Genomic DNA, 25,203 nt, shown 5'->3' with positions numbered 1-25,203 from the left:
TATCTACTACTATATACCCCACTGTATATACTACTATATACCCCACGATATCTACTACTATATACCCCACTATATCCACTACTATATACCCCACTATATCTACTGCTATAGACCCCACTATATCTACTACTATATACCCCACTATATCTACTACTATATACCCCACGATATCTACTACTATATACCCCACTACACTATATCTACTACTATATACCCCACTATATCTACTACTATATACCCCACTATATCTACTACTATATACCCCACTATATCTACTACTATATACCCCACTATATCTACTACTATATACCCCACTGTATATACTACTATAGACCCCACTATATCTACTACTATATACCCCACTGTATATACTACTATATACCCCACTGTATATACTACTATATACCCTACTATATCTACTCCTATATACCCCACTATATCTACTACTATATACCCCACGGTATCTACTACTATATACCCCACTATATCCACTACTATATACCCCACTATATCTACTACTATAGACCCCACTATATCTACTACTATATACCCCACTATATCTACTACTATATACCCCACGATATCTACTACTATATACCCCACTACACTATATCTACTACTATAGACCCCACTATATCTACTACTATATACCCCACTATATCTACTACTATATACCCCACTATATCTACTACTATATACCCCACTGTATATACTACTATAGACCCCACTGTATATACTACTATATACCTCACTATATGTACTACTATATACCCCACTGTATATACTACTATATACCCCACTATATCTACTACTATATACCCCACTATATCTACTACTATATACCCCACTGTATATACTACTATATACCCCACTATATCTACTACTATATACCCCACTATATCTACTACCATATACCCCACTATATCTACTACTATATACCCCACTGTATATACTACTATATACCCCACTATATCTACTACTATATACCCCACTATATCTACTACTATATACCCCACTGTATATACTACTATAGACCCCACTATATCTACTACTATATACCCCACTGTATATACTACTATATACCCCACGATATCTACTACTATATACCCCACTATATCCACTACTATATACCCCACTATATCTACTACTATAGACCCCACTATATCTACTACTATATACCCCACTATATCTACTACTATATACCCCACGATATCTACTACTATATACCCCACTACACTATATCTACTACTATATACCCCACTATATCTACTACTATATACCCCACTATATCTACTACTATATACCCCACTATATCTACTACTATATACCCCACTATATCTACTACTATATACCCCACTGTATATACTACTATAGACCCCACTATATCTACTACTATATACCCCACTGTATATACTACTATATACCCCACTGTATATACTACTATATACCCTACTATATCTACTCCTATATACCCCACTATATCTACTACTATATACCCCACGGTATCTACTACTATATACCCCACTATATCCACTACTATATACCCCACTATATCTACTACTATAGACCCCACTATATCTACTACTATATACCCCACTATATCTACTACTATATACCCCACTATATCTACTACTATATACCCCACTGTATATACTACTATAGACCCCACTATATCTACTACTATATACCCTACTATATCTACTACTATATACCCCACTATATCTACTACTATATACCCCACTATATCTACTACTATATACCCCACTATATCCACTACTATATACCCTACTATATCTACTACTATATACCCCACTATATCTACTACTATATACCCCACTATATCTACGACTATAGACCCCACTATATCCACTACTATATACCCTACTATATCTACTACTATATACCCCACTATATATACTACTATATACCCCACTATATCTACGACTATAGACCCCACTATATCCACTACTATATACCCTACTATATCTACTACTATATACCCCACTATATATACTACTATATACCCCACTATATCTACGACTATAGACCCCACTATATCCACTACTATATACCCTACTATATCTACTACTATATACCCCACTATATGTACTACTATATACCCCACGATATCTACTACTATATACCCTACTATATCTACTACTATATACCCCACTATATCTACTACTATATACCCCACGATATCTACTACTATATACCCCACTATATCCACTACTATATACCCCACTATATCTACTACTATAGACCCCACTATATCTACTACTATATACCCCACTATATCTACTACTATATACCCTACTATATCTACTACTATATACCCCACTATATCTACTACTATATACCCCACTACACTATATCTACTACTATATACCCCACTATATCTACTACTATATACCCTACTATATCTACTACTATAGACCCCACTATATCTACCACTGTATACCCCACTATATCTACTACTATAGACCCCACTATATCTACCACTGTATACCCCACTATATCTACTACTATATACCCTACTATATCTACTACTATATACCCCACTATATCTACTACTATATACCCTACTATATCTACCACTGTATACCCCACTATATCTACTACTATATACCCCACTATATCTACTACTATATACCCCACTATATCTACTACTATATACCCCACTATATCTACTACTATATACCCTACTATATCTACTACTATATACCCCACTATATCTACTACTATATACCCCACTATATCTACTACTATATACCCCACTGTATATACTACTATATACCCCACTATATCTACTACTATATACCCCACTGTATATACTACTATATACCCCACTATATCTACTACTATATACCCTACTATATCTACTACTATATACCCCACTATATCTACTACTATATACCCCACTATATCTACTACTATATACCCCACTATATCTACTACTATATACCCCACTGTATATACTACTATATACCCCACTATATCTACTACTATATACCCCACTGTATATACTACTATATACCCCACTATATCTACTACTATATACCCCACTGTATATACTACTATATACCCCACTATATCTACTACTATATACCCCACTGTATATACTACTATATACCCCACTATATCTACTACTATATACCCTACTATATCTACTACTATATACCCCACTATATCTACTACTATATACCCCACTATATCTACTACTATATACCCCACTATATCTACTACTATATACCCTACTATATCTACTACTATATACCCCACTATATCTACTACTATATACCCCACTGTATCTACTACTATATACCCTACTATATCTACTACTATATACCCCACTATATCTACTACTATATACCCTACTATATCTACTACTATATACCCCACTATATCTACTACTATATACCCCACTATATCTACTACTATATACCCCACGATATCTACTACTATATACCCCACTATATCTACTACTATATACCCTACTATATCTACCACTGTATACCCCACTATATCTACTACTATATACCCCACTATATCTACTACTATATACCCCACTATATCTACTACTATATACCCCACTATATCTACTACTATATACCCTACTATATCTACCACTGTATACCCCACTATATCTACTACTATATACCCCACTATATCTACTACTATATACCCCACTATATCTACTACTATATACCCCACTATATCTACTACTATATACCCTACTATATCTACTACTATATACCCCACTATATCTACTACTATATACCCCACTATATCTACTACTATATACCCCACTATATCTACTACTATATACCCTACTATATCTACTACTATATACCCCACTACATCTGCTTCTTCATCCTCCTTCATCCCTCCTCCTCTTCCTCCGCTCTTCTCTCTCTGCAGAGGTAGATGATGATCCTCGCCGCACTGTGAACGGCGGCGTGTTCAAATTGACTGACGTGGAATTTACCGACACAGCTGTTTATCAGTGTGAAGCATCCAACAAATACGGATCCATCCTCCTCAACACCTACATCTATGTTGTTGGTATGCACACACATGCACACACATGCACACACTTACACACACACACACACACACACTCACACACACACACACATCCTGACAAGAACATGCACTAAATGACTAAAGTAATTCACATTCAGTCATTCTACTGTCAATGTTTTCAATATTTTTTCTTCCTTTTTCTTTCTGTTTGTTCTCTCTGTTGTGTTTAATTTCACTATTTATTGTTTTTCATTTTGTTTGCACAAAACAAAATAAGACTTTAACCTTTGTTTTTGTACTAATTGATGAGTAATGATGTGTATTTGTGTCCTGTGTGTGTCAGAGCTGCCTCCTCAGATCCTGTCGTCTGATGGAGTCGTGTACAGAGTCACTGAGGGCGGAGACATCGAGCTGCACTGTGAGTCCTTCGGCTCGCCGCGACCACACGTCACATGGTGAGACACACACACACATACGCACATGCACACACACACACATCCCAGCATGTACATAAACCTGCAGTAAGTGATTTTTGGCCACTTGGGGGCAGAGACGAGCTGTGAACATTAGCGAATAAAAGGAATCAGGTGTTCCTCCTGCACTGCTCTGCCTTTACAGAATCAATATTCTCCACAACAAAGTCGAGAAAGGCAGCAATCATGTCATGTATTGATCTTTTAGATGGATTTATCTACAGTCAATAGGCTGACTGAGCTCTCTTTATGAAGGACGCATCATGTGATCACCGGTACACCTGAGACCAGCTCCTCCACCTCCACACGTTGGTGTTCAGATTCACAGCTTTGGAGTCTAAGGCTGCAACTAACAATTATTGTTGTTGGGCCGTGGCTACAAATTTGGCTATCAGCAATATTTAATGATTATCAAAGATAATTGTTAATTATTAAAATCAATAAAATTATTAATCAGAATTAATAATAACGGGGCACCACCCTGGACTCAGGGAAAAAGATAGTCAATTCAGTCTCAAAGTGTACTAATCTATGAATTTGGAACTTTGATTAACAATTAAATAATAACTATAAATTAGTTAATAACTATAAACGAAATCACCATATCAATAGCTAGTTAAGGTTGAAGGATTTGGAGTTCTTTACAGAGCAGAGGTTGGCAAAACTCATTCTTGTGCAACATTAAAACAGACAACAGGTATATCCAAAAGCATTTATTTAACAAAAGGGTAAAAGCAACACACAATACTAATCTAGCTAAGTGTACCTATATACAAGTGTGAATGTGTGAGTGTGTGTGTGTGTGTGTGTGTGTGTGTGTGTGTAGGGAAGACAATAGCAAGATGGCTGCAGTCACCTGGTGACTGAGCACATGGCATGCCGACACTTTGGCTGATAAAGGGAACTACAGAGATAAAAGGCCAGACCATGTGGTGTCTTGAACCACATGTGCTGCCTGAACCAAAGTTTGCCAAACTAGGTTTTAACCTCTTAACTGTGTGGTTCTCTATTCAAGGCCAACTGGTGTATGCTAAAAGTGCCAGGTTAAAATGGTGTTAGTTGCATGCAAGGCCTAGTTACTGGATGTAACATGTGTTAAGCATGCTAACATTAACCTAGCGGTGTGGCTATGCAGTAACCTGACTATAAGCAACAAGGACAGTTCAATGTATAACCTTAACCAAATCAATACACGTACAGTACATTGTTTGAGTTAAACATTCTTGCTTAGCCGTACTATGCTTCACTGTGTTGCTAGGCTATGCCCAGTTGTTACCAGTCCATGAAGGAAGAGATGCTTTGTGGTGTCCTGCTTTGTAGCCGGTGAATCCGTGGGTGAGTCAGGCTGAGGAGGCTTTGGCTCTGAAGCTGAAAGATGCAGGCGTTGCTGGGGAGACAGCACTCCAGTCGTGCAGAGGGCCCAGGTCACTCCTTTCTGTAGAGTTAGCGGCAAGCTAACTCCATTTCGTGGCTCCTGTACTTGTTAAACCAGCCAGCAGACTTGTGTGTTAGCTGCTAGTGTTTGGAGAGAAGCTCGATAAATACGACCACAGGTCTTCAGTGTTGACGTTCCATTTCTTTCTCTTTTAACATGGACATCAATGCTAATACTCATTTAATTCATGAGACAAGATCACTGAAGTATAAAGTCTCGTTTTAGAGTCTTAAAAGAGTCTGTTACCTGCTCAGAGTCACTGACATGGATCAGTGTCTGTGCTTCAACCTCTGGTCTGTGAACCATGCAGTGTTTTTATGAATAATATTAATATGCTGATGTTTGTAACTCCTCACATATTAAATGACGAGACGTTACTTGACGCAGCTTTGAGGACACTGAGGTCGTGTCCTCTGTAATATTTTTGTATTTTGAGATTACACGCATGTTGTTTTTAGTTGCTTCTGGTATTTTTGTTGTTAAATGATTATTTTTTAACAGATTTCCATGTTGAAGGAGAGTAAATATATACACATCAAGGCTGTTAGAAAGCAATTTCAGTGATAAAGGTAAAACATGCAGACTGACATAGCTGCTAGTGTAGCAGAGGATATTTACACCATAATATAACAGTTCAATAAATATTAAAATGTAAAAATATGTATTTTATTAACTTGTTTCAAAGAACAGCTACGTTGGAACAGAGAGGATCTGTGGATGAGGTGTGTTTTTATCAAACATTACAGATTCAGGTTTGGAGCTTTATACTTTATAATGTTTTTATGTTTTCTGAATATATTTCCAAAACTTTGAAAAGGGGAAAGAAAAATAACTCTTAGATCTGCATCATGTTTAAACTGACATGAACTGATGCATAAATGTAGATGTTATGTTCAGACTTGTGATTCTAAGCTTTTATATATTACATTCATATTTGTTTATAGTCATTATGTGAGTTTGTTGATTTATTTTTGTTATTGTTGTTATTTGTTTGTTGATGAATGTGTCTCAGTAAATCCATGATGGACGAGTTGATTCATCCATCTCTATATAATGAAGGTTATGTGTTTTAGTTTTTCACATTAGTCACGTTTCTTTGCATGTTCACTGTCAGATAAACAAGGTCTAAATGTTTGCTTTTTCAGCTTTACAGGCCATTATGCTCATTGTGTTTAACAGATATCCTTCGTCTCTCCTCTCCGGCTCGTCCTGTATTGATCTCTTCTGTCTGTCATGATCAGTGATCAGCCAGTAAACACACCACACTCCCCCTGCTGGAGTCACTGGGATGTTGGAATAAATGCTGAAGGACCCGGTTTGAACAGAGCAGCAGTGACACGTCTGATTCATGTATGTCAGGATCAATACGGTGACTATCTTTGTGTTTGTTCTCTTCAGGGAGGGCGAGGACACGGGGCCTCTGCTGTCGGACCCTCGTATCTCCCTGCTGACCAACGGGACGCTCCGGCTGTCCGACGTCGGTCACGATGACGCAGGAGCGTACACCTGCTCAGTGCAGGACAAAAACATCTCCATCACTGCTCATCTGGAGGTCTTCAGTGAGTCATCAGCAACAACCTGCTGTCATTCTACATTTCTATTCAGTCTGTGGCTCTCAGCTCTGAGCTTATTGCTTCCTAATGAAGACGTAAATCTTTAAAAACACCTCAGACACGGTTAAGGTCTCAGTAATTTCCTAAAACAGCTGCTCATTGTAGTTTTTATCAGAAAACGACAGGAGGAAATGGTCCGGGATGGGAATTGTCTACTGTGTGCTACTGAACTGCAACATGAAATAGAAGCATCTTACAGTCTTCTGTCTGTCTGAATGAGAATGATGACATGAAAGTGTAGTTTACCAACATCAGTGACGAGTGGTGTTAATAACAACATGCGGCGCCGTGTCTTCCTGCTCCCGTCAGACCGGACGGTGATACTGACAAGGCCGCAGGACGTGCGAACGCCCAGAGGAGGAGACGCTCTGCTGGACTGTCTCTTCTACAAAGACCCTCGGCTGAACAGATCCCAGATCGTCTGGAGGAAAGATGGACACAAACTGCAGGAATCCTCACCAGACGACAAGTAAACGTGTTTCCCTCCACAGCAACAATACAACACGTTCATATACAGTCATATCATACATGTGTGCTGGTTTCTTAACAAAGTGCTCAAACTGAGGACATGAGAGAACCAGTTAAACCAGATAAATGACATGAAATTAATAAATTATTTAAAAATCATTCAGGAGATATAAAATCATACAAGTCAGTTAAAAGTAGGACTGCAACTTCTTTCATTTCTTTCATTATCAATAAATCTGCTGATTATTTTCTCGATTTTATTTAGTTAACAAAATGTCAGAAAACAGAAAAATGCTAAATAAGAGGACGTGTTTGTAGCTCGGAGCTCATACAGTTAACGTTTGTATGCTGGAAGTGACAGGAAGCTAACGAAGGGATGTGTGTGTGTGTTTAGAGTCACTATCTTTGAGAACGGCGCCTTGAAAGTGACAGACGTCCAATCAGACGACACGGCGTCTTACTCCTGTGAGGTCATCACTGACCTGGACCATGTGACAGCGAGCGGCTCCATCACTGTAGTCGGTACGTCACTGTGTGTGTGTGTGTGTGTAGTCGGGGTCACATTTCACATGTCTATGAGTTGTTAACAGCTCCACCAAATAGTGATTTTTCCCTCTAAACTTCTCACATGCTTTCATTTCAATAAATGTTCAAATGATCCAATATTTCAGCAAAAATCAAAGATTAGAGAAAAAGTCCAAAAACTGAAAACAGATTTGTGTATCAGAACTTTGTTTTTTCTTCTTTCCTCTCCCATTAATCATCTCACCACCCCTCAGATTTATCTGCTGACCCTTTGGAGGGGCCCCGACCCCTAGGTTGGGAACCACTGGACTAAACTAGCTAACTGTATATAAAGTAGTGTAAACTAGCTCCACCTCCAGCAGCTACAACAGTAACATGCTGCTCTAACACTGATGCTTCACTATTAATAATCTAATGATGTCATATATAATAATATATCAGTCAGAGGGACCAAACCACTACTTTTACTGCAATACTTTAACTACATCAAGCTCATAATACTTATGTACTTTTACTGCAATACTTTAACTACATCAAGCTCATAATACTTATGTACTTTTACTGCAATACTTTAACTACATCAAGCTCATAATACTTATGTACTTTTACTGCAATACTTTAACTACATCAAGCTCATAATACTTATGTACTTTTACTGCAATACTTTAACTACATCAAGCTCATAATACTTATGTACTTTTACTGCAATACTTTAACTACATCAAGCTCATAATACTTATGTACTTTTACTGCAATACTTTAACTACATCAAACTCATAATACTTATGTACTTTTACTGCAATACTTTAACTACATCAAGCTCATAATACTTATGTACTTTTACTGCAATACTTTAACTACATCAAGCTCATAATACTTATGTATCTTTACTGCAGGACTTTTACTTGTAATGGAGTATTTTTACTCTGCAGTAAATGATTTCAGTACTTCTTCCACCACTTCATATATATTATATATATATATATATATATATATATATAATAAATGCTTTATAATTTTGTTGTGCTGTTCCATGCTGTACTCTGTGATGTTTGTTCTATTTTGTACACACAGCACAGATCCTCCTCTGTTGCTCTTCCTGAGCTTTCTAACATGTTTTCCTTGTTAAAGTGTTTTAGGGAGTTTTGGGGGTTTTAGCACAGAGGATGTTGTATTACAGGCTGTAAAGCATTGGGCTATACAAATAAAAATGACTTGACTTGAGTTGTTGAAACTCTATGAAAGAAAAAGCTTCTCTCAGTGAAGACTAACGGGTTTGTGTTGGACCCTCAGCACGGCCGGACCCTCCCAAAGATCTGTCTCTGTCTGAGGTGGACGACTACAGCCTCACTCTCAGCTGGATCCCCGGACACTCACACAACAGCCCCGTCACAGGTACCCAACACACAGAAATATCTCTGCATCTACTGGCTGGATCGCCATGGAAGTTGTTTCACACATTCATGTGGTCCTAAGGATGAACTGTAATCATTTAGGTGACCTCTTCCTATCCATCAACAAGTCAAAATGTGATTTGTCCAATACTTTGGTTTATGATCAAATACCTGTAAACTCTCCCATCAACCTCAGCTGTTGGATATTCTCCGTGCTGTAATGTTTTCTGTTTGCGCTGGGATTGAGCAACATGGTCCTGATATTTGGCTTCATGGTGTGCTGTCAGGGTTCATCGTGCAGAGCAGAGAGGAGCAGCACTCGGAGGAGGGGAAGTGGAGTTGGGAGGAGTTGAAGAGAGTTTCTGGAGATGTCAACAGCCTGCAGCTGACCCTCCACCCCTACTGTACCTACCGCTTCCGGGTCATCGCGGTCAACGAGCTGGGCCCCAGCGAGCCCAGCGAGTCTTCAGACTTCCACAGCACGCCCCCTGCTGGTGAGCGACACTGTACAGTCAATGTTGTGAGGAGATTCCCAGTAAAGCTGTCTCAGTTAAGATCTAATGCTTCTGTTCCTTCTTGTAGTTCCTGGCAGTAACCCCACAGGTGTGCGCAGTGACTCCATAGATCCAGGGACTCTGATCATTACGTGGGATGTGAGTACTTCAGTCTGCATGCTCTGCTGTGTGTATGCCACCCAGTTTAATCTAAATCCATTGTTTCCTTGTGTCTTTGTAGGAGATGCACAAGCGCTTACATAGCGGCCAGGGATTCCAGTACAAGGTGTCATGGCGGGAGGCCGGGGGCAAGGGTGTACACTGGAACCACAGCTACGTCAGGTCGCCGCCCTTCTTGGTAAACGGAACAGGAACATACACACCGTTCGAGATCAAAGTCCAGGCCGTCAACTCACTGGGAGACGGTCCTCCACCAGAACCTGAGATCGGACACTCCGGAGAGGACAGTACGTCACCTGTTTCAGTCTTTCCTGCAACACAGCCTGAAATACTGTGATGGAGGGACTTTGTAGATAATAAGAGCTTAAATCTGTGAGGCTGCGATAAACCTGGAACTCTGCATGAATGATAATGTTGCTCCATAAATAAGCAGCTGTTTGCTAACATGTTCAACATGTCAACTTAAAAGATGATATGTCAATATTTTGTTTACAGCTTGTTTCTTCTGCCCTCAAGTGGCTGAAGAAATATGTTCAGTTATTGTAGATTTACGTTATGATTATGATGCTAAATGTCTTCTCATGTGTCTCTCAGAGCCTGAGGAGCCTCCCAGCGGAGTTAAAGCGACCGTGATGAACAGCACAGTCAGAGTGACGTGGAACGAAGCCCAGAGGGTCCGAGGTCTGCTGAGGGGATACAAGGTAGCGGTTCTTATAGCTCTCTGTCGGCTCATGTCACAACAATATTCTGACTTTTTAATGATAATGAGGTTACGCTTCTTGTCACAGTTAGTGTGTTAGCTAGCAGGATATTTAAAAAACAGAGGAGGCCAAATTTCTTTGTTTTTTTATTTTGCATGTAACATCAGTGCTGTACAACCGAACCCCTACTCCCACCCACCCAAACACAGAAACAAGAGGGCTATAAAGGGCTCACTTACAAAGATGAAGCCAAAGTATAAAAAGTACAATGCAACTCTGAAAAATAATAAATAAATATTAAAAATACAAAAGCATATTTCACATGGATATCACAATCATTAGTGTGCTTCCACCTCATCCTTTCACTTACACATTCATAAAAGAAATGTACATACATGCCCCCACAGGCTCACTAAACCCCCCCAGTGGCCGCAGTCAAAACCGCATGTATGGATCTTAAACTCAGCCAGGACACCGACGTCCTCGACCAACATCACTGACTGTAGCTTTTAAAGCTAGGGTGAAATACTGGCATCCTATGAAACAGGCTCCATTATACTGACTATGGTGGCTAAATAATGCTCTGGCATGGCCATATTCAAAGGGGTCCCTTGACCTCTGACCTCAAGATATCTGAATGAAAATGGGTTCTATGGTTTACAGACAAGTCTCCCCTTTACAGACATGCCCACTTTATACTAGTCCCATGCAGTTTATAATTATAATATAGTAATATAAATGTTATTTTTGGCTAATCTAAAATTGGTGTATTTGAATGGTGGTGTACGGTGTATTTCTGCATACTGGGGTCACTAAACAATCTTGAAATTGTACAAACTGGGTCTGACTGGAAACTATATTCATGTGTGATGATGTTAGTCCCCATAGTAGCCATTTCACTGTAGTGAGACCATTTTTTGAAACTTAACCTCACTGTATAAAATGACCTATAGTGACCTTGAGGATAATCACAGCTTCATGAAACTTTACAACCACAAACTAGAGACTGAAGGTGTTCAGAGCATGATTGGCTTTCCTTAATATATTTACAATAAGGGGATTTCTGAGCAATTTCCACAACAGAAGTATTCACCATCCAATCACTGAAAAATGCAATTCTTACAGAAATCTCCAAATGTCAAAAGTTTTTCTGTGGTTCTTCAAGGTTTTGGTGTCTTAATGTGGCATTTTGGAAGGATTTTTGACCATTTTTAATAAATTCTCAAGTGGTTAAAAAATGTTAAATTTTTCACCAAATCTGTTTAACAAACGGTATCAACCCCAAAATCCCAGTTCACTACAGACCTCTCTGTGTTTTAACATACATGCTGAGGTTAATATTAGACACCACAAGGTAGGTATATCAACAATATATATAATGTTATATAGCCTATAACAAGCCTGAAAGGCTGCTAATAGCTGGGACATGTATCTATGGTAATTCCTGTACCACACTGTGATGCTGTGTGTCAGTCAGTATGTTCCCAACAGAGCACCAATACAAGTTCACCCAAATCTGTGGCGACAGCTGAGCTTTAAGTGTTCTCAGATGAGATGAGTCTGGATGAGTTGATGAACAAAGACATCCAGGAACTTGAAGCTGGAAACATATAAAGCTTTGGACAGACCACAAAATGCACCTTAAATGAACCTTAATCCAGAACTGATGGATATACCAGCGTGTCCTCATTTCCAGCAGGCTGCAGAATCTTTAAAACCAAGTATATATGATCTACTCTGGGTCTAGTAGAAACAATCGAAGTTTTTAAATTGTTTAAGTCCTTCAAATCTCTCGACATTATTCAGCAGTTGCTGCAAATGTCATACCATTCATGTTCATCACCCAAATCTCACATTTGAGAGGTGTATCATATTCTTTGGTTTAAGGCCGATTTTCACCACCCGTCAGAAATTTCATCCAACCTTCATCAGATTTGATACATAACATCTTTAAATGACCCAGAAGAGGTTATTCATGTAACAACTCCTCGTCCCCGTTATCTTTCTGCTATCACTAATAAAATGCCCCTAAAATATATATATATCCTTAAAGTTATTAATCAATAACTTTATTTAAATTCATTTAAATGGCAATAACTGTCAGAGTTTTTGACTTCACTACAGGAGATATCCAGACATCAGCATGGTTGTCTCTCATAATGTCCAGATAGACATTTAAACATTTTCTGTTGGAAATAACAAATTAAGAGGTTTTGCAACCGCAGCAGAGGTCGGATTTCTCTGAATGTATCAATGATAACCGCAGCAGCTTTGTGACAGATGAAGCATGCTTGCAATTATGGCTGCAACTAACCCTTTATTTTAATATTGATTAATCTATTGATTATTTTTCATCTAATCATTTTCGTCCATAAAAAGTCAGAAAATAGTGAAAAATAGCAGCGCCCTCTAGAGGACGGATGGGGATCAGAAGAACAACCGTTTTTGAAAATAATGATGTTTTATGGTTTGACAACGCTGTGGTTAAGGTCTGGTCAAAACCACCTGGTTAGGGTGAGGGAAAGATCATGGTTGGGCTGCGGTGACTTGCATGTAAACACCAGTGAAACAACAGCGGTCTCCTGTCAGCAGTAGCAGGAACGGACCCAAATGCAGGGTTGAAGTAAACCTTCTTTATTCTCAGATCCAACAAAACTCAACTGAAAACCAGACCTTAAATACAAACTAAACTAAGACACTGGGCAGCTGATAGGCTGAGAAGACACGGCGAGCAGGGCTGATGAGACTGATGGAGGGCAGGTGTGAAGGTGACAGCAGAGGTGTGAGGAGGAGCACACGAACACACGAGGGAAACACAGAGTAACAGAAAACACAATACTCTAAATCAGAACCCAGCATAAGAATTACATAAACTGAAGCCCACAACAGTCCTCTAAACCCACCACCCAAACCATAACAAGCAAGACCGTACAACCAGAAGGACCTGACAGACGTGTAACACAGGAAACCCCAAACAACACAAAAACACAGAGTCCAAAAAACAAACAAAGTCCACACAGGATGTGACAGTCTCCTGCAGCAAAGGTCACATTGCTTTTTGTTATCTTACTAACGATCCAGCCATCAGCCACCTCATACTGACTGAACAGCACATTCAGAGAATGTTTTTAGCATTTAGCTCCATAAATAATTTAAACTATTAATTGATAATCAACATAGTTGTCCATTAGTTTTCTCTCTATCAACTATCAATTATTTGACTAATCATTTCAGCCAGGGCTGATTGATCTATGAGATGTTATAAAGTAGTGATGAAATACAGCCTTCAGTCTGCGAAACCTCTGATGTTCAATTTATGTCACATATGACAACGAAAAACAGCAAACTTTCACATTTGAGAAGCTGGAGCATAGCTGAAAACTGTCAATAATTGATCAATGATTAACTAACCGATCGTTGCAGCTGTGGTTTTCAGCTCTACTTGTAACCCACGAAGCAAAGGATTAGTCATACTACGCATCCACTCCACATGTGTTTACTTCCCTCTGCCTCTGTGTCAGATCTACATCAGGAGGTTGGGTGTGCCGGGGGCCCGGGGCCGGAGGTCCCTCGGGAAGCATCATCACGAGGAAGAGAGGAGGCGGGAGAGAGGACAGGAGCGAGGGAAGGAGAAAGACGAGTGGAGTAAGGTGGTGGTCGTTCATGGCATGAAGACTTCAGAGGAGGTGACCGGGCTGCAACTGTTCTCTCGGTACGAGCTGTCCGTCACCGCCTTCAACAGCAAAGGAGAGAGCCCCCCCTCCCCAGCGCACCACTTCAACACCCCAGAGGGAGGTGAGTACGATCGGTCACCTGCATAAACACAATAACATATCTGTAATCTGGATAAATGTGAATGCGTGTGCTTTGTGTCTGTTAGCTCCCGGCCCTCCTGCATCACTGAGGTTCGAGAGTCCATCGGAGAAGTCTCTGACGCTCTACTGGACGCCTCCGGCTGAAACCAACGGCATCCTGCTGGGATACGTGGTGCAGTACCAGCAGGGTAAAGTCTGACAATAACTGGATATCTCACTCTTTAGCCAGAATTCTCCCATATATGAGATTAGAGTTTAATCACAGAACAGCGGGTAATTAATGAGTGAATAATGTTTTGTTCTCATTTTCTGATGTTATTGTTTCATTTGACAATATTGTAGTAGAATCATTTGGCATAAAGATTGATACCAGTTAGCTTAGCAAATAGACAGGAAATGGCAGGGCAGCTAGCCTGACTCTGTCTGAAGGTAACCGGCTCCTCTGAAGCTAATAATATAAATTATATCTCGTTTGTTTAGTCCGGATTAAAACCACAAGCTTAATCCCGGGATACCACGGATATTTTTCCAAGTGGCCAAAAATCTGTTGGTTTACTTTAAAGGATTTTCTTATTTTTTATGAGCTCCAGTAGCTCATTGTGCTACATATCACAATGTATTGACTTTGTACTACATTATATATATATCTTCTCTAAGAACTACTACACAGAACTACTCTCTGGAGACTGAAAACATGATGCTGTTATTAGTCTTTGGAGCCGTTTCTGTGTGACCCAGTGCAGCGGTGAGACTCACTGACGTGTTTTTAATAAGATATATCAGCTTTGATACACACACAATACTTGTTAGTAGATCAGTTCATTGTTGGTTTGGATCCAAACATGAAGACAAATATAGAAAATCATCAGAATGATCCTTTAAGGACATTCAAGATGTTTGGTGGAGAAAGTTTTTGTGTGACTTTTCATCAGATGACTGGAAACACTGGTTTGTTTCCTCTGCAGAGGTGGAGAGCAGAGACAGTCCGGTGCAGATGGAGATCATCAGCGATCCCAGTATGACTTACATTATGTTGGACTCTCTGGACCCCAGCAGCCATTACATCTTCAAAGTGATAGCACGCACCAGCGCCGGGGACGGACCTCCCATCACACGCAGGGGCGCCACCCTGCTGGACGGAGGTGAGATGACGGTTTACATGGTTTCTACCATCACGTGCAGTCTTTTATTCCTTAACGTTCTCCTTCGTTTACATCTTTCCAACTTTACCTCCACCTGTCTCTCTCTTCCCCCAGTTCCTCCATCCAACATCACCATAATTCCCAGTAACACATCCCTCAACCTGAGCTGGGTGCCGGGAGAGCGAGACAGGAACCACGGCTTCCACATCCACTACCTCCGGAAGAGCGGTGAGAGGCTGCAGGGTTATCAATAATTAACTGTAGATATTATACAGTTAATTACCTGCCTCATTATTATCATGACTGTTAGATGTATTGATCCACCTAAAGCAGAATAATAGACGACAAAACAGTTTGATAGAAATATGATGAAGACAAACAAATTTACTGTGTGTGTGTGTGTGTGTGTGTGTGTGTGTGTGTGTGTGTGTGTGTTGCAGCTGGGGATCAGTGGGAGGAGTCAGAGGTGTTGAACTCCACGCAGGGTTTCTATTCGCTGACAGGCCTCCAACCAGGAACTCAGTACCGTCTTAAGATCATACATGGAAACAAGACTCACTGGGAAGATGTGACATGGACCAGAGGACCAGGTACACACACACACACACACACACACACACACACACACAATAATAAAATAAGATAATAAGATACACATACACAATAATTGTTAGTATGTTGGATCCGTTAAAAAGCAGCTGCATGAACATCTTCAGTGTGAATCGTTTCCTCGTGTTGCTGACGATCTCTCCGTGTCTCTCAGTGCCGTCGGAGGTGGCCGGTGGATTTGCCACCCAGGGTTGGTTGATCGGACTCATCAGCGCCATCGTGCTGCTGGTGCTGATACTGCTCATTCTCTGCCTTATTAAACGCAGCAAGGGCGGCAAATATGCAGGCAAGACAGACGGATGCTATAAAAACAACACACTCACATGCACACTGTTCTCACCAACAACGACTGACGTTGAGGTTTTCCCTACAGTGAAGGACAAAGAAGACAAGGAGGTGGACTCTGAGGCTCGGCCCATGAAGGATGAAACTTTTGGAGAGTACAGGTTGGTCTTTTCTCACATGCATTTATTTATTATTATGCCTATTATATATATATATATATAGAGAGAGAGAGAGATACAGAATAGAATTTGTTCTATTTCTGTATAAATGTGACCTAAAACATGATCAGATTTCCATTCAAGTCCTAAAACTAGACAAAGAGACATCAGTTAAACAAATGAGACAAAAATCTTACACTTGTTCATTTAATTATAGAGGAAAATGATGTAATGTTACATATGTGTGGGAGGCAGAAGTATGTGAAGCTCGAGGATTATCAATTAATTTGAAGGGGAAATTAGAGTCGCGTGTTTCAATCAATGGGATGACACTCAAGTCTAGGAAACTAAAGGCGTCTCCTGCAGTGGCTACAGTCGATGTTGATGAGTCCATCATCAGGAGAACATTGAACATCAATGGTGTTCATGGCAGAGATAAAAGGAGAAAGCTACTTCTCTCCAAACAGAACATTGCTGCCGTCCACGGTTCACTAAAGACCACGTGGAGCCAGAAGGTGATTAGAACAATGTTCTGTGGATGGATGAGACCAAAACCGAACTTTTCGGCTTGAATGAGAAGCGTTCTGTTTGGTGATGAGCAAACACTGCATTCCAGCGTAAGAACCTGAACCCATCTGTGAAACATGGTGGTGGTATCATGGTTTGGGCTGCTTTGCTGCCTCTGAACCAGGACAGCTTGCAATCATTGATGGAGCTGTGAGTTCTGAGTCGTTCCACCAAAGAACGGTTAGAGCAGAAGAAAGATGATGTTTTGGAACGGCCGAGTCAAAGTCCTGACCTTAATCCTGTAGAAATGCTGTGGAAGGACCTGAAGCATGTTGTTCATGCAAAGACGCCCACCAGCATCCCTGAGTTGAGACTGTTCTGTGAGGAGGAACGGGCTAAAACTCCTCCAAGCTGATGTGCAGAGCTGATAAACAGTTACTGGAAACGTTTGGTTGAAGTTATTGCTGCAAAAGGGGGTCACACCAGATACTGGTTTCACTTTATCTAGTTTTAGGACACATTTATGCAGAAATACAGAAAATTCTAAAGGGTTCACAAACTTTCAAGCGGCACTAATGTACATCATCATCGTAAGATGTTAGGTTGATCAGTTTATGAGTCTAAACAACCTCCTCATCACCACATAAGAACAATCTACCAAATTATATATTGTTTGTTTAATTTGTGCAAAAACTGAAGTGAAAAGTGATTTTTTTGAAACTGAACATTGCAGGAAAACAAACACATCAACTGGGATTATATATGATATATATTATATATGGTGTTTGTCATTAAACTGGATTTATGTTGATTTTATCAGACTATGATTTAAAGTTATTTTATCACTGTAGTGCAGAGAACTATAACTTAATCTATAACTTCATCTATAACCTAATTTTAAATGTTAATACAGCCGATCACACAGCTGTCGTTTACATAATACAGGAAAGATTTATTCAGTCTTCAGCAGATGTCGGCTGTGATGCAGTTTGTTGTTTGCTGACTCAAAAGAGGACAAAGAAGAAGAGATTTGTCAGTTTAATGTTATTCAGGTGCTATTAATCATCTGACTCATGGTTTCCTGCGTTTGTAACATCAAAACATCTCTGAGTCTTTCCATTTCTAAATGAAATACTGTTATTATTATTATTATTATCATACTGTTATATATTGAATATATTATGTGGATGATTTTGTTGTGTACAAGTTTGCCATTTTATGAGGTTTTAAATCTTTTCCTGTGTGTTCAAGTTTTAGAATGAAACCTGTAATTTGCACAAACATTTTTAGCTGCTAGCTTGACTTTAGCAGACAGCTCTAACGCTCCCAGCTCTCCTTTCCTTTTTATCTTCCTTTAATGCTGCAGATCCCTGGAGAGGTGAGCAAGTCAACCCCGTCTTTAGCTCTCAGATGCATGTTTGTGTTGTGATGGAGCATCAACCAGTGGCTTCGTTATGTAACTGAAGCTTGCTGGAGTTTTTTGTTTGTCATTTTTAGGCATGCTAATAAGAAATACCCTGGAAAAGAAGAATGACTCTTATTTTTATTCTTTTTAATAATTCTTCTGATATCTTTTTTGTGTTTTTTATATCACTTTGTGTTTTTGTTGGTATTTTGTGGTTATTTTGAGAATTTAAATTCAGACTAAAAATGTACATGTGATAAACATTTGACAAATCAAACTTAAACCGTGAACGTCACATGAGTTAACTAATTAGCTTTTGTATTATATGATATATGATAGTAGGTGTGGATATGACTTTTACAAGTATTATAGAATTTATGCAACTAAATTGTATATTTTAGTTATGGGTGGTTTTGCAGTAGTTAACTAATAATGATCCAAACAGCTTAAACCTTTTTACTAAAGAAAAACACATTGGGACAAGCAACACAGAGGTCAGTTTTATGCCTTATGGTTTGTTATATTATATATTATTTTCCCACAATATCTTTCAGTTTCATGATTTAGAAGTCAGCTGGAGACAAATCCTTCAACCAGCTAACAGAGTTCGCAGGTCTGCTTGGACAGTTGTCATGTGATTCTACTTTTGTCTGCCTATGTCTGAAATCAAGGAACCATTTTTCAAAAAATTACCACAAATTTCAGATTTACAATTTACAATTTGCAATTTCATTTAGCAGACGCTTTTATCCAAAGCGACGTACATCTGAGACTGATACAACACAAGCATGTATCTAGTCAGGAGACAGTGTGAGTAAGAGCCATAAAGCTTAAGATAGAGTCTGATAGGACGTAGATGCCAACAGGTGGTGCACCGAGGCAATGCAGAGAGTGCATAGAGGCAGATTTGTTTTGTTTTGTTTTGCTTTGTGTTTTGTTCCACCACCGGGGAACTACAGAGAAGAGTCTAGTTAGTGATTTAGGGTCCTGTTGTGGTACCAGGCGCCTTTCATTGGCAGAGCGTAGTGAGCAGGAGGGAGTGTAGACCTGAATGAAGGAGTTCAGGTAGGCGGGAGCTGTTTTAGTTGCTGTTTTTTAAGTGAGTGTCAGGGTTATGAATTTGATGCGGGCAGCAACTGGGAGCCAGAGGAGGGATATGAACAGCAGGGTGATGTGTGCTGATTTGGGCTGATTGAAGATCAGACGGTCAGATCAGAAGGTTTGAAATTACATGCAGGGAGGCCTGTCAGTAACGAGTTGCAGTAGTCAATGCGTGATATTACGAGGGTCTGTAGCAGGAGTTGTGCTGCATGCTCAGACAGGTAGAGTCTGATCTTCCTGATGTTGTACAGGACAAACCAACACGACCGAATGACTGAGGCCACATGAACCTTAAAGGTTAGTTGACCATCGATCATGACACCCAAGCGTCAGGCAGACTTTGTGGGCATGAGTTGGTTGATTAGAGCTGGATGCTGATGTTTTATTGTATGGAGGGACTGGCTGGATGACAAGGAGCTTGGTCTTTCATCCATGCTGTGATATATCAACAAGGCATGATGAGGTCCAAGCTGAGACTGTGTGGTCCTAAGGCGGGAATGACAGGAAGAGCTGGATGTCATCAGCATAGCAATGGTATGAGAAACCATGGGAGTTGATGATTGCGCCAAGTGAGGTGGTGCAGTTTGGACACTTCTCCCCTCCAAGATACTCTAAAATATCTCCCTAACAGGCAGGACATGAACCAGCGGAGGGCGGATCCTGAGATCATCCTGACAGTGATTCCATAACCGACAGGAGTGCAGTCTCAGTAGAGTGACCCTGCTTAAAGCCGGACTGATTCACGTCATACAGGTTGTTGGCAGAAAGGAGTTCAGAGACTTGGTTAAAGACTGTGTGCTCAAGTACTTTTGACAGGAAGGGCAGGAGTGAAACTGGTCTGTAGGGAAATGGTCTGTAGCAGGTTGGATGATATTGGGTCCAGTGGGGAGGTAGTAGGATGAGAGTCCAGCAGAATTTTGGAGACTTCTTCCTCAGTCAGAGGGGAGAATGAGGAGAGTTTGTCCCTGTTAGCTGCAGACTGACTTAGTCAGGCTCAGAGAACTGCTTACTGATGGCAGAGACCTTATCAGTAAAGAACGAGGTGAACATGTCTGCAGTGAGTAAAGTGGAGGGCGGAGGAGGAGGCGGATTGAAGAGACGGTAAATTATTATTGTAAACTGCATGAGGCTCAATCAGAAGTAGTTCATACGACGTGTGTCCGACCACATCAAAAATCAAAAGTCTTAAAAATAGATGAGAAGAAATATTTATTGTCCACCAGGGTGGAAAACTGTCTTCAACTCATCACGACATGAAACCACAATTCATCTGATTCTTACAAGAGACAAAATGAAGCAGTCTGAAGGTCACATTACACTTTAAAAACACTTAATGTCTGTGGCCTGAATCTCATCAGTCACTCTGCAGAGTTGAGAGTATTGATGGTACTTTGGGATGAAGACTTCTTAAATACATTTTCAGTTGCAGAGGGACTCGGAGCGGCTGAATAGAGGATGGCAGCTCTCTGCCAGGATACTCCTTGCTTTCTTCCTCATCCTTTCTGTAAATAGTTGAATCAAGGACTTTTGGGGTTTGCCAACTGTTCTTAGTTACTCTGAACAACTACACTCAAAGGCAGAGTGAAAAGTCGGTGTCATGGGGGAAGATGTTACATCGTTTAAATACGAGAATAATGTCACACATTTTCAGACTGTCTGTCCAGGAGGACGTTCACAGTGTCGCAGTCAGTTGAGCACAAGGTCGTAGGAAGTGGGGGTGCGGAGGGTGACGCAGCCCTTGCAGATGGTAGAGGACCTGCATGTTACAACTATAAACCCTCTGAGACGCAGGATGGGTCAGGTCAAGTTGGGTCGGGTCGGGTCAAGTTGGGTAAGGTCAGGTTGGGTCAGGTCAAGTTGGGTCGGGTAAGGTCAGGTTGGGTCAGGTCAAGTTGGGTCGGGTAAGGTCAGGTAAGGTCAGGTTGGGTAAGGTCAGGTTGGGTCAGGTCCATTCAGGTTGGGTCAGGTAAGGTCAGGTTGGGTAAGGTCAGGTTGGGTCAGGTCAGGTTGGGTCAGGTCAGGTTGGGTCAGGTCAGGTTGGGTCAGGTCCATTCAGGTTGGGTCGGGTAAGGTCAGGTTGGGTCAGGTCAGGTTGGGTCAGATCGAGTAAGGTCAGGTTGGGTCGGGTCCGTTCAGGTTGGGTCGGGTAAGGTCAGGTTGGGTAAGGTCAGGTTGGGTCAGGTCCATTCAGGTTGGGTCGGGTAAGGTCAGGTTGGGTAAGGTCAGGTTGGGTCAGGTCAGGTTGAGTCAGATCGAGTAAGGTCAGGTTGGGTCGGGTCCGTTCAGGTTGGGTCGGGTAAGGGTAAGGGAATCTCAGGAGAAGAGCTCAACTGGGATCCCGCTTGAAACATGTTCCCACAGCTTCGGTTGTTTGTCTCCCGTCTTGCCTCCACACAGCCGGTCAGTCTTGGCTGTGATGCTGAAGTGTTGGTTTTGGAAAGTTGATAGACGCTGGAAACAAGGAGGGTTCCGAAGCTAAGCGACGGTCCGACAAGCCGTTGTGTTGGAGTATACTGGCCTTCAGCACCAAGCTAGAAGGGAAAGATTGGCAGGTGTAGCAGCAGTAACTAAGGTGGAGGCGTTCACGTCAGCCTCCACGCAGCAAACGTCTGACAGTTTGTCTCTCTGTCGTCTTTCAGTGATGCAGATGAGAAGCGTTCGGACAGCCAGCCGTCTCTGTGCGGGGAGAGCAAGCTGGGGAGTGACGACTCTTTGGCGGAATACGGAGACAGCGTGGACATCCAGTTTAACGAGGACGGCTCCTTCATCGGCCAGTACAGCGGCCGGGGGCCCGTTCCCCACGGCAACGAGAGCTCCGGTCCCGCCTCCCCTGTTAACGCAGTCCCCCCTCCTCCCATCGCTCCATCCATGTCAACCATCCTGAACCGGCCCAGCTAGACACACACACACACACACACACACACACACACACACACACTGCCTGCAACAACACACACACAGTCTCAGTACATTCCACAGGTTTATACAGTGAAGTGTTTACAGGATGTCCAAGTTTACACACACACACACCTACAGACAAGAACACACACTCAGATAGCTCTTCACAGAGGGAGGATGAAGATGATGGCTGATGTGATGAAGACTGAGACAAAGGGGAGAAAAGTTTTTTCATCTGTGACCAAAATGTCTCAACCACATGAACATTTAAATGATCATTCTGGTGATTTTCTACATACCAACAATGACCCGTAGATCAGTTCATCGTTGGTTTAGATCCAAACGTGACATTTGGTGACAAGAACAAAAACCACCAGAATGATGCTTTAACGTCATGTTTTTACCTTTAATAATGTTTAATTTTCAGTTAGTGCATCATTATCACCACTGTGTGTCTTTGGTTCTGCAGTTTATGAGATATTTATTTGTGTTCATGTGTGCATGCGTCTGGGAATGATTTGACTATTTATTGATGTGTGTGTGACTGTCAAACCGAAGATGCATGACCCCCCCCCCCCACACCACCACCACTGAGGCATTCAAAAGTCACGTAGTTGATATTTAGAGTATGATTTTAAAGTGCGACTGTTACTCTGTGTGTGTGTGTGTGTGACTGTTCGTGCTCTCCTGTTGCCTTAAGAGAGTCCAGCTGAGCCTCCTCACGTTCTCCGTCGTTCTGTCCATCTGGCCTTCATCTGTTTCTCCTCACAAACATTCCTCTCCCATCGTCCTCCTGTTTGCTCAGCAGGTGAAAATGCAGGATCAGAACATCATCATAGACAGAAAGACACTCCTATGCACACACAGACACACACAGACACACACAGACACACACAGACGATGCATACATAAAGAAACCACACGGAGAGCCGGTCCTTTGTAGCAAACCATACAGGAGCGAGGGAGGAGCGAGGGAGGGAGAGGAGGACAGAATCACGAGGAGGACAAGAAGGAGAAAGAAATGAGATCTGACGTATCATTCTCTGAATGTAAATAGAACCTTGAGATTGTCATTTTTTAATTTTCATCAATTCTTTTATAAGATGATCAAACTGTAATTTTTTTTTTATCTGTTGCTGTGTTTGATTTTGTACTGCAGCACTGAAGCTGAGCTGCTGTAGCATTTGTATCATACAACCCCAACACCATCGTCTCCTCTTAGTTACTCTTTTCCTCTTGTGTCGCTTCGTAGATCAGACATTTAGAGAAGACTAGAATCATAGCGAGAACAAACACCCCTCCCTTCATCCACTTCCTTTATAGCGCTTAGAGATGCAGCAGATATTGTTGATTATTAAGAAGTCATGTCATAAACGTTAACATTTATACATCCCAGTGAGGCAGCGCTTTTCTAATGGACATGAGTGTGATGCATTGATGTCCTCTGCAGCCCTGGATGGATCATACTGGAAATCTAAATACTTAGAGGGTTTATTTCGTTGCCTTGGAGTGAAAGACAGGCGTGCACTGCTGGTGCCTCTTTGTGGCTCCACTTTGCCAGACAAACTCAACATGACAGCTTGTGGGAAGAAGGAGTGCAAACCAAGGATTTCTCATGTGTTTGGACCCAGAGCTGAAGTTCGTTTTTAATGTTTGTGGAGCAGAGAGGGAATCATTTATACTGACATCGCTGAGCAGAGAGCAGAGAGTGGTGTCTCTCAAGCTGGTGTTGGGTTTATTTCATATTTTCTCATTGTAAACAAACCCCATAAAAAGACTAAAACCAACAATGTGTCAGTCCATCTCTCAGTATTTTGCGACTCTATACTCTGTGGCTCTCAGCCTCAAGCACATTGGTTCCTACTGAAGATAAAGCTTCTATAACTTATATCTCTCTCCTCCACAGTCTGAGCTGTCAGTGTGTAATGTGTTATTGGCTCGTAGTGGTGAACCTACAGAGAATTATCAGTGACT

The 25,203-nt window shown here is 41.0% G+C and overlaps 1 protein-coding gene across 1 annotated transcript in view; it reads left to right on the top strand.

Moving 5' to 3' along the window:
* Positions 1–25,203, top strand: part of LOC121895767 (neural cell adhesion molecule L1.1-like) — a 25,370-nt gene extending 167 nt beyond the window's left edge. The window contains exons 2-20 of the mRNA XM_042409189.1: positions 3,922–4,065; positions 4,370–4,481; positions 7,333–7,493; positions 7,857–8,016; positions 8,410–8,537; positions 9,834–9,935; positions 10,222–10,428; positions 10,517–10,587; positions 10,670–10,895; positions 11,203–11,309; positions 14,831–15,104; positions 15,190–15,312; positions 16,090–16,266; positions 16,381–16,494; positions 16,707–16,856; positions 17,030–17,161; positions 17,249–17,321; positions 19,192–19,203; positions 22,971–25,203. Of these exons, the coding sequence (XP_042265123.1) occupies positions 3,922–4,065; positions 4,370–4,481; positions 7,333–7,493; positions 7,857–8,016; positions 8,410–8,537; positions 9,834–9,935; positions 10,222–10,428; positions 10,517–10,587; positions 10,670–10,895; positions 11,203–11,309; positions 14,831–15,104; positions 15,190–15,312; positions 16,090–16,266; positions 16,381–16,494; positions 16,707–16,856; positions 17,030–17,161; positions 17,249–17,321; positions 19,192–19,203; positions 22,971–23,229 (2,732 nt within the window). The 3' untranslated portion in view covers positions 23,230–25,203. The remainder of the gene's footprint in view (positions 1–3,921; positions 4,066–4,369; positions 4,482–7,332; positions 7,494–7,856; positions 8,017–8,409; positions 8,538–9,833; positions 9,936–10,221; positions 10,429–10,516; positions 10,588–10,669; positions 10,896–11,202; positions 11,310–14,830; positions 15,105–15,189; positions 15,313–16,089; positions 16,267–16,380; positions 16,495–16,706; positions 16,857–17,029; positions 17,162–17,248; positions 17,322–19,191; positions 19,204–22,970) is intronic.

Source organism: Thunnus maccoyii, chromosome 4 (assembly GCF_910596095.1).
Source record: "Thunnus maccoyii chromosome 4, fThuMac1.1, whole genome shotgun sequence".
NCBI lineage: Eukaryota > Metazoa > Chordata > Actinopteri > Scombriformes > Scombridae > Thunnus > Thunnus maccoyii.
This window is presented reverse-complemented; position numbering and strand designations above follow the sequence as displayed.